Below are 11,530 nucleotides of genomic sequence, written 5' to 3'. Positions count from 1 at the left end.
ACACTCTGCTCTGAACTGTCTGCAGAAGGAGTCAGGCTTTGGGGAGAACAAAGAGTTGTCCCATTTGGTGAATGGAGAGATTTTCTAATTCCAACTGGGGTCTTTGTGACCCCAAGCAAAAGGGGACCTCAATAAAAGTCAATTCTGTGTTGCTTTGTCTATTGCCCTTAATTTATAGTTTAACTCTAGTCAACTATTGGCCTTAAAAAATAGTAGGGCAACCAGAACTACATACCACAGAGGAAGAATCTTTTTACCTTTCATGCATTTATTTTTATTTAATATTCTGTGGAAATTTGCCTCTGTTTGCCATAGTTTACCTTTTCTTATAGCTTCACTTCCAAACTAAATAGCACTAATCCGAATGCATACCTCTCTGCCGGCCAACGTCTAGCCTCGCGTCTGTATCTACCGTGTATATAAATATTGGCACATCTCTCCGTGGGTAGAGCCGCAATGTGCGCAGTCGGTGTTGTCGTACGGTGTCCCTGGGGTGTGTAAATGTGTGTGGGGGTGTGAGACCGCACTAGCAGCCACCATTACTGCCACTCACTAGTCCTGTTCTCTAATCTGGTTCTTTGGGGGTTCAGTTCTTCGTAATTAAGACTAAGGAGTGGTTAAAAAACAGAAGTACATTTTCCTGGAAACCAGCAGTCTTCATTTGCAACTTTTATTGGCAAACCTGGCTGCCAGTAAATACATTCCTTGGCATCTCCCAGAATGTAATTCACTTGATGAAGCGGCCTTGCTTTTTCTGTAATGTGCACATCAATTAAAATGGGCCGCCTGGAAGGAATGTAGCCGGTGGCTGAAAGCCCCAGTACCAGGTCACCTCGGGCTCCAGAAACCAAAACGTCCTTGGTCTGTGCCTGGCAGTCTGAGATAGTCTCCCATGGGACTTCACGAACAGGCTATTCCCGACTGGACTCTGGGCAGGCTTTAGGATGCGAAAACAGGAGCCAGACCCTGCGGGGTCCCACTCCAGCGGCGTGGGCTTCCCTAGGGAACCCTTCCTCAGGAGCCACTTCCCCAGGAAAGGCTCTGGAAGGCAACGGAGGAAGCCGGGCGGAGAGCCTCCCGCCGCCGCAGAGGCGCAGCCGAGATGAAACTGAGGACGGCAGGGGGCGCTCGGAGCTCGCGCAGGACAGAGTGCCCTCGCCCAGAGAGGCGGGCGAGCCCGGGACCCCGGAGGTATAGGACTGGCCGGGGACCTACGGCCCCTAGCCCCGGGCTGTGGAGTGGACTTGGGACTTCCCACACCTTCCCTTCTCTGCCCTGAGCTCGCAGGGAAGAGGCAGGAAGCCTGTGAAGGGCGGAAGGGGCCTCCGGCCATCGCTTCCAGCCGCAGGCACACGCGAAGACGAGCCGCCCACTGGGGAGACCTGTTGCCCCGAGCCAGGTGCCAGCTTTGTCTCTGCCCCGCGAGGTGCAAACAGCTGCTCTGCACAAGGTCCCGGGTGCGCGGCTGCCCGCGCCTTACGCACAGCAGGCCCTGCCGGGCGTCCACGACGGAGGACGCCGGGGCGTTGGGGTGAGGGACCTCGGGAGGAACATCCCAGAGTTCAGGCCCGCTGGGCGCGTGAAGGGGCCGGGTCGTCGAAGCTCAGGCTCCGCGAAGGTCGCTCTGGGGTGGGAGAAAGGGCCTGCTGCAGCCCGAGCGCGCGGGTCCCCCGTGGGGCAGGGCTGGCACCCCGGGAAGTGTCTGCCGCCCGCAGGCCATAGGCCCAGCCGCCAGCAACGTACAGCCGGCCTCAACCCCGCCTGCGGTTCCGAAATGTCTGTGGGTCTGTCCACTGGTCAAACCTTTCCTCCAACACCCGTTAGCCAAGCGGCGTAGGTGCAGGAGCGCGCGCTTCCCGCCCCAGTCCGGGGAAGGCGCCTTGGTCCCTCTGTCCTCTGACAGCCGACGCCCGCCCGCACCCTCACTCTGTGCGGCGCTGGCATCCTCTGCAGCTTGAGGACAGCCGGGCCCAGAGCGGCGCGCTCCCCAAATGACTCCAAGTCGCGAAGCTGGGTGCCGGCATGGCCTCTACCTTTCCGGGCCCTGGCTTTCGGCGGCGGTGGCCCTGAGACGGCTGGTGAGGACCTGGGTAGGGAGAAACCGAGGCGTGCGCGAGCACACACGCACACAACTAGTCCTTTCCAATTATCCGCCTCTTTACACATTGTACGCTTGTCCTGGATTGTTCACGAAAAAACGACAGTTCGAATTGCCATCTACCTCTGCCTGGACAAAAAGAAGCCCTGAGTCTTTCGTAGCCAGGCACCAAAGTTAAAGATTCACTTCCCGCAAGCCCCGTGGCCCTTTCTTGATACTCAACTTGGCTTTGAGCCCCAGAAATGCTCTGGGAGACTGGGGTTTCCCTGCAGCGAGGCGGCAAGTGAGCCAACCCAAGGGGGTCACCAAGAGAAGGTGTTGGCACATTCTCTCCCGTGTACGTAATTAGTGGGGCGGCCCGTGTTGGGGACTTGGGGAATGACATTAACTTACCCCATCTTATAAACTTCCGGGGGAGGGCTGTCCCTAGGAGGGCAACAATCTAATTAATTAAATCATGTAGACACATAATGTGGATCGCTTTGTCTTTAAAACATCATCGAAAAACAAACACTTTAAATTTATTGTAAGAATTATTTTTCTACGAAGGAGGGGCTGAATTAGAGGGACTGCGTTAACAGAACTTCTACTCAGACACCCCGAATTAAGCGAGAAGAAGGCAGTGGATCCTCGGAGTCGCGGTCACCCAGACGTTCGGTCCCCGCCTTCTCCCTCCGCTGAAAAGTCTCACTGATGACAAACACTACCTGCCGGGCCGACCTTTTGATAACGAATAACGGTTATTGACGCCAGGATATTCTCCCCTACCCCTGGGCTTCTGGTCCACGTAAACGAGGCCACATAGAGAAGCATGAAAATTACCTAAACAGCTGAAATACACCCCCAAAACGGACTTGCTCCAATTGTTTGTGATTTCAATCTAGTGAGGAGTTTTCAAGTCGAATTGTCGGGGTAATTGCCTTAATCTTCCACTTCGTCTCGGAGCAGGGAAAGGGGAGATGGTAGGACGGCCGCGGACCTGCAGCCTCGTTCCTGGGTTTGCAGAGCCCCCAGAATTCGAGGCACCGTCTAGAGCTGGAGAAGCCCCTTTCCCCATCTTCTCTCAGCCTGCCTTTCCTGTTCCACAGCTCCTGGGCCAAAGCCTGCACCCCCCTACTCCCCCACCCCACGCCGGCTCGCGGGTGTCCTAGCCCTTCGACTGGACGGTTTCCTGGGCACAACGCAGAGCCTAGAGCGTTCGTGATCCGGAACAGCGGGCGGGGAGGGGGTCTGGGCACGCCACGGAGGCTATTCGGCTGGCCAGGGCTGAGGAGGACGCTGGAAAGTTCCCGAGGTGTCTCTGATGGGGAAGACAGTCTGTGCACCCAGGGCTGGGCTAACGCCCCTCAGCAATCGTTTCCTGGACCTTGGTCCTCCGCCCCGATCCTTCTTCTCTCTACTTGACTTGAAAAAAAAAAAAAAGAAAGAAAGAAAAGAAAAGGAGTTCCCGGCTCCTGATGACCTGCGTTAGGGCACCATCTCCCCCCTTCCTCCCCCCACACACTCATTCCTGCGGTGTCACCACGTTCCCGAATCCGGGCATTTCCTGGAGTGCTCGTCACAACTCCCTTCTTGGTGCTTTTCTACTGTATGGAGCTGGGGGAGGCCTTGTTTTAAATATCGCTGTGACGTCACGCCCCCTCCTCAGAGCCAAGAACCCTCTGAGGTGGGCCCAGGGAATTGGAACCCCGCCTGGCGGGTCAGGGAGGGGATGGGGGTCGGGGGGCGTGACGAGCGACAGTTCCATCAGACATCCATTACAGCTGTCGCCTGCGGGGCATTTCTGCCAATTGAGACTAGGGTGTGAGGGAGACCGGTGATCGAACTACCCCATGGAGCAGAAAAAAGGGGCATCAAAAACTTTAACCTGGAAATAAAAACTTTAGCCCATTCCCCACCCCCACCCAAGATTTCATGTCCGCGCCTTAATGTCCGCTTAACGCCGCTAGCAGCAATAATAAGTACTCGAAGTACAATTCGAACGGTTTACTGGAGGTTTGCTTCCGAGTGAGCTTATAAACACAAATGCAAATGTCTTTTCCTGGCGAATGTCCAGAGCTAAACCGGTGGAAAGTTGATCTTTATAAAGCTGTACCCCTTCATTTTTTTTTCCCGCATGCCAGATACTAATTTCACAACGGCAACTTTTATACCCGAAGCGGGGAGCCCAGAACACAACTGCTCTTCGATTTGCAATTTTCATAACAAGCTGTTTACACTTCTCCAGGCTGACGGACAGAGGGAACGAGGGGAGGGGCAGCGGAGCACGACTGTCTATTGCAAAACCCAGGCCCGTTGGCGTTTCCCACACTCGGAAAACAAACGAGTCGCTGTTTCTGTGTTCGTCCCCGCGCACCGCGAGTGGTAGAAACGCATTTTAAAGACCGAATTCACCAAATGCTGAGGAACTTAGGGAATCCACTTACTTAACTGGCCTCAAGGCTGAAGCAAGAGCGCCCCATAAAGCCTTAGCCAAAGGGGCTGATTAAGCCTGGGTATAGGGGCTGCGGGTTGGACACGAATTCGTTTTTCAAGTTTTGGGGTTTCTCCCGGGTCCTTTCCCCGTAAGTGTTTAGGAACCGCCAGATACTGAGCCTCCTGCTGAAAAAAAATCAAGTGTTCTTCCAGCCCGTCTGTGACTGGGCCTAACTAACACCCTGGAAAAGGCGTTTCATGTGCCCCGAGCGCACAGCAAGCCAGGCGGCAGCGGCCTCGGGAATCGGAACTTCCGGGCAACCTCCCAGGCTAGTTCTAGAAGCAGCAGTTCCTCCTCTTCACGCCATGAAATGTCCATTTTTGAAATACAATATACATTTTTCATGTTCAAGTGACACTAAGCTCTGCCTACTACGCAAGTCAGCGCCCCTGACATCTAACAAATGAAGCTGAAATTAGGATTTTTGTGCGGAGTGAGGAAGTCGAGTTACCAGCGGGGAAGCCGAAAGGGGCTCCGAACACGTCCTTGCAGTTAAAGAGTGTCAGAAAATTTGGGAGTGGAAGTGTTAAATGCGACACGCTGCTCTTCTTTATAGTTTGCTAAACTCGCCATTTCTCCCAGCTTCTAGTAAAGGATCTAGTGCTCAGTCTCCAGGAGGATCTTCTCTGGAGTTGCCCAAGTGCAGGATCGCGCTGCAGGAGGAGAGAGGCCCATCTTTGTCCTGCTCCTGCGTTTTTCCCCCCCCTCTCATTTCTCTTCTTCCCATCTCACCCCAGTCACCTAAAAATTCGAACCCCACGAGGATGCACAAGGAAGGACCCGCCTTCTGCGCTTCCCCCTCCCCCAGTCCTAGAGCCGCCTTGCAGGTGCGATTGTGAACACTCCCCCCAACGCCCGTTATCTCTGCGAGCCGGCAGCCCCGCGCGTGTGGAGACGGAGATTGGACTGGGACGCGTTAAGCTCTTGGACGTATTTATTTGCTTCTTGTCATCACACCTGCTAATGTCACTGAGCCCGCAGGCTGACCCCTCCTCTGAGCCAAAACATGCCGTACTCGACAAGAGGGGATGCTGCATGGCGAACCTGAGGGATTGCATGCTTTCCGAAGGGCAGCATGGGGAGCCTCCTGGCTCCAGCAGCCCGCTTCGCAAGCTCCCTTGGGCAGCCGAGGGCTCTGGGGGGGCGGGCTGCGGCCGAGGAGCAGGTCGTCCCTCAGTGGGGAGGGCAACAGCCTACCTGGGCTAACCACCGCCCGAAGCTCCTGGCGAAGGGGATATCCTCCTCCCTTATTTCTACTGGGGAGGGTTCACGCGGACGGTGTGGTGGGGGCGACAACTCCTTCCCCACCAGGAACAGAGCAAGGCTGTGACTGAGCCCTTGAAACTATGGCGTGTGTAACCCAGTTAGGACAGGAGAACCTTCAGGTGGGAGGAACTAGAGACATCTGTGAAAGCAGTCGATCGGGCGATCGGGAAGGGAGGAAAGAAGTGGGAAGAGAGGAAAGGTGAAGGGAAAAGGAGGAGGGGCCCGGGAAATCCCGGAGCTGGAGCCGGTCAAATTAGCGTAGGAATGGGAGAGAGCCAGCGCGTGTTGGGGCTCCAGGAGTCGGTGACATCTGGGAGCGGAAGGACAGAAGAAGGGTCTGCGTGGGGTCCGGGAGGACCCAGGCAGTCTGCGGGAACAATGGACGTCGGTGCGGAGGGCCCAGGGTGGGAGACCATGTCCCGCGCCGGCGGCGGGCGGGTGGCCGCAGAGTTGCGAACCGACTTCGAGCGCAGGCCGTGCGCCCATAGGGGCGCGGGCTTCCGCGCGGGACCCCGCGGGCCGGCGCGCGTGTGGTCAGCCCCGCGGTCCTACCGCGGCTGGGCGCGGGCCGTCCGGGCTCGGCCTCCGGCTCATTCAGAGGCGGTTCTCCCCTCCCATTGGCTACTGAGGCTGCGGTGGGGCGGGGCTCCGCTGCCCGGAAAAAATGTAACTGCGTAAAAAAGTCCTCGCCTGGGTGACGGATGCTCAAAAGTTCAGAAGTTTTCCAATGCTTCCTTAAGCGGCCGGCGCGCGAGAGACTGAAAAAAAGGTGACGCGGGGCCCGGGAAGGCGGCCGGCGCGGCCCCTGCCCTGGTGATCTGGCCGCCTTCGCTGGCGGCTCCGGGCAGATTCTCCTGAAAGGCTCAGGCCGTGTGGCGAGAAGAGCGCCTTCTTGTTTTTAAGTTTTGGCTCCTTTTTCCCGTTCTCGCCTGGAAGTGGCTCCGTGAGTTCCTCCAAGGCCGTCTGCGGCGTCCCGGGCCGTCCCGTTCCCTAGCACCGACCCTCCTTCGCGGCTGGCGCGGGTCCCGAAGTAGCCGGAGGAGCCCAGGAGCCCGAGCGAGTGCAGGGAGAGGCCGCGCGCGGCCCGCGGCTCCGGGAAGCGGCGGCGGCCCGGCACCAGCTCCGCGGGGCCCGGACTCGGACTGGGCGGCTGGCGCGGCGCGGCGCGGCCGACCTGAGCGAGGGTGGGGGGCGGCGGGCGGCGCGGGGCGGCGGCGGCGGCGGCAAGCGGGGGCCATGCAGGCGCGCTACTCCGTGTCCAGCCCCAACTCCCTCGGAGTGGTGCCCTACCTCGGCGGCGAGCAGAGCTACTACCGCGCGGCCGCGGCGGCGGCCGGGGGCGGCTACAGCGCCATGCCGGCCCCCATGAGCGTGTACTCGCACCCCGCGCACGCCGAGCAGTACGCGGGCGGCATGGCCCGCGCCTACGGGCCCTACACGCCGCAGCCGCAGCCCAAGGACATGGTGAAGCCGCCCTACAGCTACATCGCGCTCATCACCATGGCCATCCAGAACGCCCCGGACAAGAAGATCACCCTAAATGGCATCTACCAGTTCATCATGGACCGCTTCCCCTTCTACCGGGACAATAAGCAGGGCTGGCAGAACAGCATCCGCCACAACCTCTCGCTCAACGAGTGCTTCGTCAAGGTGCCTCGCGACGACAAGAAACCGGGCAAGGGCAGCTACTGGACGCTGGACCCGGACTCGTACAACATGTTCGAGAACGGCAGCTTCCTGCGGCGGCGGCGGCGCTTCAAGAAGAAGGACGCGGTGAAGGACAAGGAGGACAAGGACCGGCTGCAGCTCAAGGAGCCGCCGGGCCGCCAGCCCGCGCCCGCGCCTGCGCCCCCGGAGCACACGGACGGCGCCGCGTCCGGCCCGCAGCCGCCGCCGGTGCGCATCCAGGACATCAAGACCGAGAACGGTACGTGCCCCTCGCCGCCCCAGCCCCTGTCCCCGGCCGCTGCCCTGGGCAGCGGCAGCGCAGCCGCGGTGCCCAAAATCGAAAGCCCCGACAGCAGCAGCAGCAGCCTGTCCAGCGGGAGCAGCCCCCCTGGCAGCCTGCCGTCGGCGCGACCGCTGAGCCTGGACGCCGCGGAGCCCGCGCCGCCCGCGCCGCCCGCCCCGCAGCCCGCGCCGCCGCCGCACCACAGCCAGGGCTTCAGCGTGGACAACATCATGACGTCGTTGCGGGGGTCGCCGCAGGGCGCAGCCGGCGAGCTAGGCTCGGGCCTTCTGGCCTCGGCGGCCGGCTCCTCGCGCGCGGGCATCGCACCCCCGCTGGCGCTTGGCGCCTACTCGCCGGGCCAGAGCTCCCTCTACAGCTCCCCCTGCAGCCAGAGCTCCAGTGCCGGCAGCTCGGGCGGGGGCGGCGGCGGCGGCGGCGGCGCGGGGGGCTCCGGGACCTACCACTGCAACCTGCAGGCCATGAGCTTGTACGCTGCCGGGGAGCGCGGCGGCCACTTGCAGGGCGGTCCTGCGGGCGCCGGCGGCTCAGCTGTGGACGACCCCCTGCCCGACTACTCTCTGCCCCCGGTCACCAGCAGCAGCTCCTCCTCCCTGAGCCACGGCGCCGGCGGCGGCCAGGAGGCCGGCCACCACCCTGCGGCCCACCAAGGCCGCCTCACCTCGTGGTACCTGAACCAGGCGGGCGGAGACCTGGGCCACCTGGCTAGCGCGGCGGCGGCGGCCGCGGCGGCAGGATACCCGAGCCAGCAGCAGAACTTCCACTCGGTGCGGGAGATGTTCGAGTCGCAGAGGATCGGCTTGAACAACTCTCCGGTGAACGGGAATAGTAGCTGTCAGATGGCCTTTCCTTCCAGCCAATCTCTGTACCGCACCTCCGGGGCTTTCGTCTATGACTGTAGCAAGTTTTGACACCCCTGGCCCCCTCAGTGCCAAACTGAATCGAACCCCAAAGCAGGAACAACCAAAAGAACCATCAATGCAAAATCGAAACCAAAAAAATGCAATTTAAAAAATCTTGAAGAACATTCGCCAAACCGGCGAACAGAATCCCTCCAAAAGTTCAACTCACCAGCACAAAGAAAACTATTTTCTTAAAAGATTTATTCAGAGCCACCTCCACTTTGCCTTATCTAAATAAACAAAACCGTAAACCATTTTACACAGAGACAGCAAAATCATGGTTTATTAAAGGACAGTGTTACCGCAGATAACACGTAAGTTTCTTCTTGCTTTTCAGAGAGCACGCTTTCCTTTTCCTCCTCTCTCCCATTTCCTTACCCTTTTCCTTACTTCACCTCTCACCTGTAAGATATTTTATCCTATGTTGAAAGGAGGGGAAAGTCCCCGTATATGAAAATCGCTTTCTTTTTATTCATGGACTTGTTTTAAAATGTAAATTTCAACATAGTAATTTATTTTTAATTTGTAGTTGGATGTCGTGGACCAAACGCCAGAAAGTGTTTCCAAAACCTGACGTTAAATTGCCTGAAACTTAAATTGTGCTTTTTTTCATTATAAAAAGGGAAACTGTATTAATCTTATTCTATCTTCTTTTGTTGAACATATTCATTGTTTGTTTATTAATAAATTACCATTCAATTTGAATGAGACCTATATGTCTGGATACTTTAATACAGCCTTAATTATTATGAGAAAAAAATAAGGTTTCAGAGATTCAAACACTAGACGTTACCTATTCTCCTCCTAAATCTCTGAAAAAGTGGAGAAACCCTTTGACTATTCCCTGTCAAATTTCACATAAAAATCTCTTTTTTGTTTAGTCTTTTTTCCTGCAGCATCTTCTGCAAAATGTACTATATAGTCAGCTTGCTTTGTGGCTAGTAAAGACATTATTTTCCTAAACAGATCTGAGTTGGCATATACACAAAATATATTTATCAGTAACGACAGAACATGATTTGGAAATTGTCAGCAGCGCTCTTTACCACAGTGATACCTGTGTGTAGAGAGATGTGAATGTACCTCCAAAGATACACAAATGAATATTTGGCTTGTGTAGCACATAAACAGTTGCGATGTGTATTATACACCCCTGTGAACCAAATGCTGGGTAGACTTTTTCCTATTATTTTTATTCCTTTATAAAAGGAAAAATAAACCCTTTAAAAATGTATGTATATAACTCATCCACATTTACAATCCTCCATGTGTTATGTAGAAGGATTGATTTAAAAATATATATATACCGTGGGTTGGAAAGGGAAATTTAATCTTTGGGAAACTATTTTAGAACATATGTTTGTAGAACAATTATTTTTTGAAAAGGATTTAAAGCAATAACAAGAAGGAAGGAGAGGAGAGCAGAACATTTTAGCCTAGGGTGGTTTCTTTTCAATCCAATTTTTCTTGCTAATTTACAGTTAAACGTAGGGGGCGATCGGATTGGCCCTCCCCCTTTGTAAATAACCCAGGAAATGTAATAAATTCATTATCTTAGGGTGATCAGCCCTGTCAATCAGACTTTGGGGAGATGGCGATTTGATTACAGACATTCAGGGCCTTTCAGTTTGTTTTCGAGATAATACAGTTTCCTGCTATCTGCCGCTCCTATCTAGAGGCAACACTTAGCAGTAATTGCTGTTGCTTGTTGTCAAAATTTGATCATTGTTAAAGGATTGCTGCAAATAAATACACTCTAATTCCAGTCAAAAACTGCTTTACGTGGCCTCTGATTTGCTCGGGTCTCCTTTGCTCAGAGTCGTAACCTAATAGCCAGGGAAGATTGCAGCAGCGCAGGGCGCGGGTGTCTCTTCGGGTCAGGCCCCCGGCTGGGGCTGGCCTCGGGGCTGCTCGTGAGCCTCCGCGCAGCTGTCGCAGCCCTAGGTCCTGGGGCTGCCTCGAGCTTCCTCGGGTCACCTCCTTTGTGTGGGCGGTGGAGGAGAAGAATCCATTGACAAAGCTCGTAGAGTTTGTGCGTTGATCCACTTTGGCGAGCCGAGTGTGGAGCCGGGATTTGCGGACAAAGGAGGGGTCCAGTGGCCGGAGCTGGGTTGTCTAAGCCCGGAAGGAAAGCGGCAGCAGGTTACCAAACGGCCCCGGCCCTTCGGACCGGGTGACCGATTCCTAGGCCAGGCAGCTCGGGCAGCCGGAGTCGGTTCCTTTCCGACTTGCCTGGTTCAACTTTTTGGAACCGGATAGTGAGTGGAGGCCAGCGGCCCACCGCGGGCTTTCCAGGGGGCGTTTCTCGAGGCCCGGGCCCAGCCGAGTCGCGCCCGACCCGACGCCGGCCTCCGGACGCCGCTCCGGGACTGAAAGCTCCTCAGCTAATTAGCTGTAATTACCCGCCGCGGTCGAGGCCCGGCCTGTTTGTGTTTGGAGCTCCTTCCTTCCCTCATATCGCCCCCGCCCTCCCTCCTCCCTGGCTTCCCGCAGCCTCCTCGCGAAATCAGTAGTTTGGAGAGAAAATAGAGTCCAAGGAGACCGTGGCTGGGTGCATGTGTTGGGACGTGGATGCCGGGAAGACAGCGCTGATGATAAGGTGGCAAAGGGCAAGGGTGTGCGTGAAGGGGACTCGGGCCCTCGCCGCCGGGCCCGGGGAGCCGCGGGAAGGTAGCCGGCTCCGCTCCTCACCCTCGCGCCGCCTGGACCACAGGGCTTCCCGTTTACACTCCTCGCCGCCTTTGTTTTGAAGACACACGTGTGTTTAGGAGCTCAGCCGGGGTGGAAAGGTCACAGGCACTCCATTGCTCCCAGGTGAC

The 11,530-nt window shown here is 56.6% G+C and overlaps 1 protein-coding gene across 1 annotated transcript; it reads left to right on the top strand.

The window, feature by feature from the left end:
• The first annotated feature begins 6,532 nt into the window (after positions 1-6,532).
• FOXC1 (forkhead box C1) lies at positions 6,533-9,421 on the top strand. Its single transcript, XM_033115630.1, has one exon. The coding sequence runs from the start codon at positions 7,077-7,079 to the stop codon at positions 8,718-8,720; it is 1,644 nt and encodes a 547-aa protein (XP_032971521.1). The 5' UTR covers positions 6,533-7,076; the 3' UTR covers positions 8,721-9,421.
• Positions 9,422-11,530: the final 2,109 nt, after the last annotated feature.

This window comes from Rhinolophus ferrumequinum, chromosome 9, assembly GCF_004115265.2.
Source record: "Rhinolophus ferrumequinum isolate MPI-CBG mRhiFer1 chromosome 9, mRhiFer1_v1.p, whole genome shotgun sequence".
NCBI lineage: Eukaryota > Metazoa > Chordata > Mammalia > Chiroptera > Rhinolophidae > Rhinolophus > Rhinolophus ferrumequinum.
The sequence above is the reverse complement of the archived record's forward strand: the minus strand, read 5'-3'. Positions and strand labels throughout refer to the sequence as shown.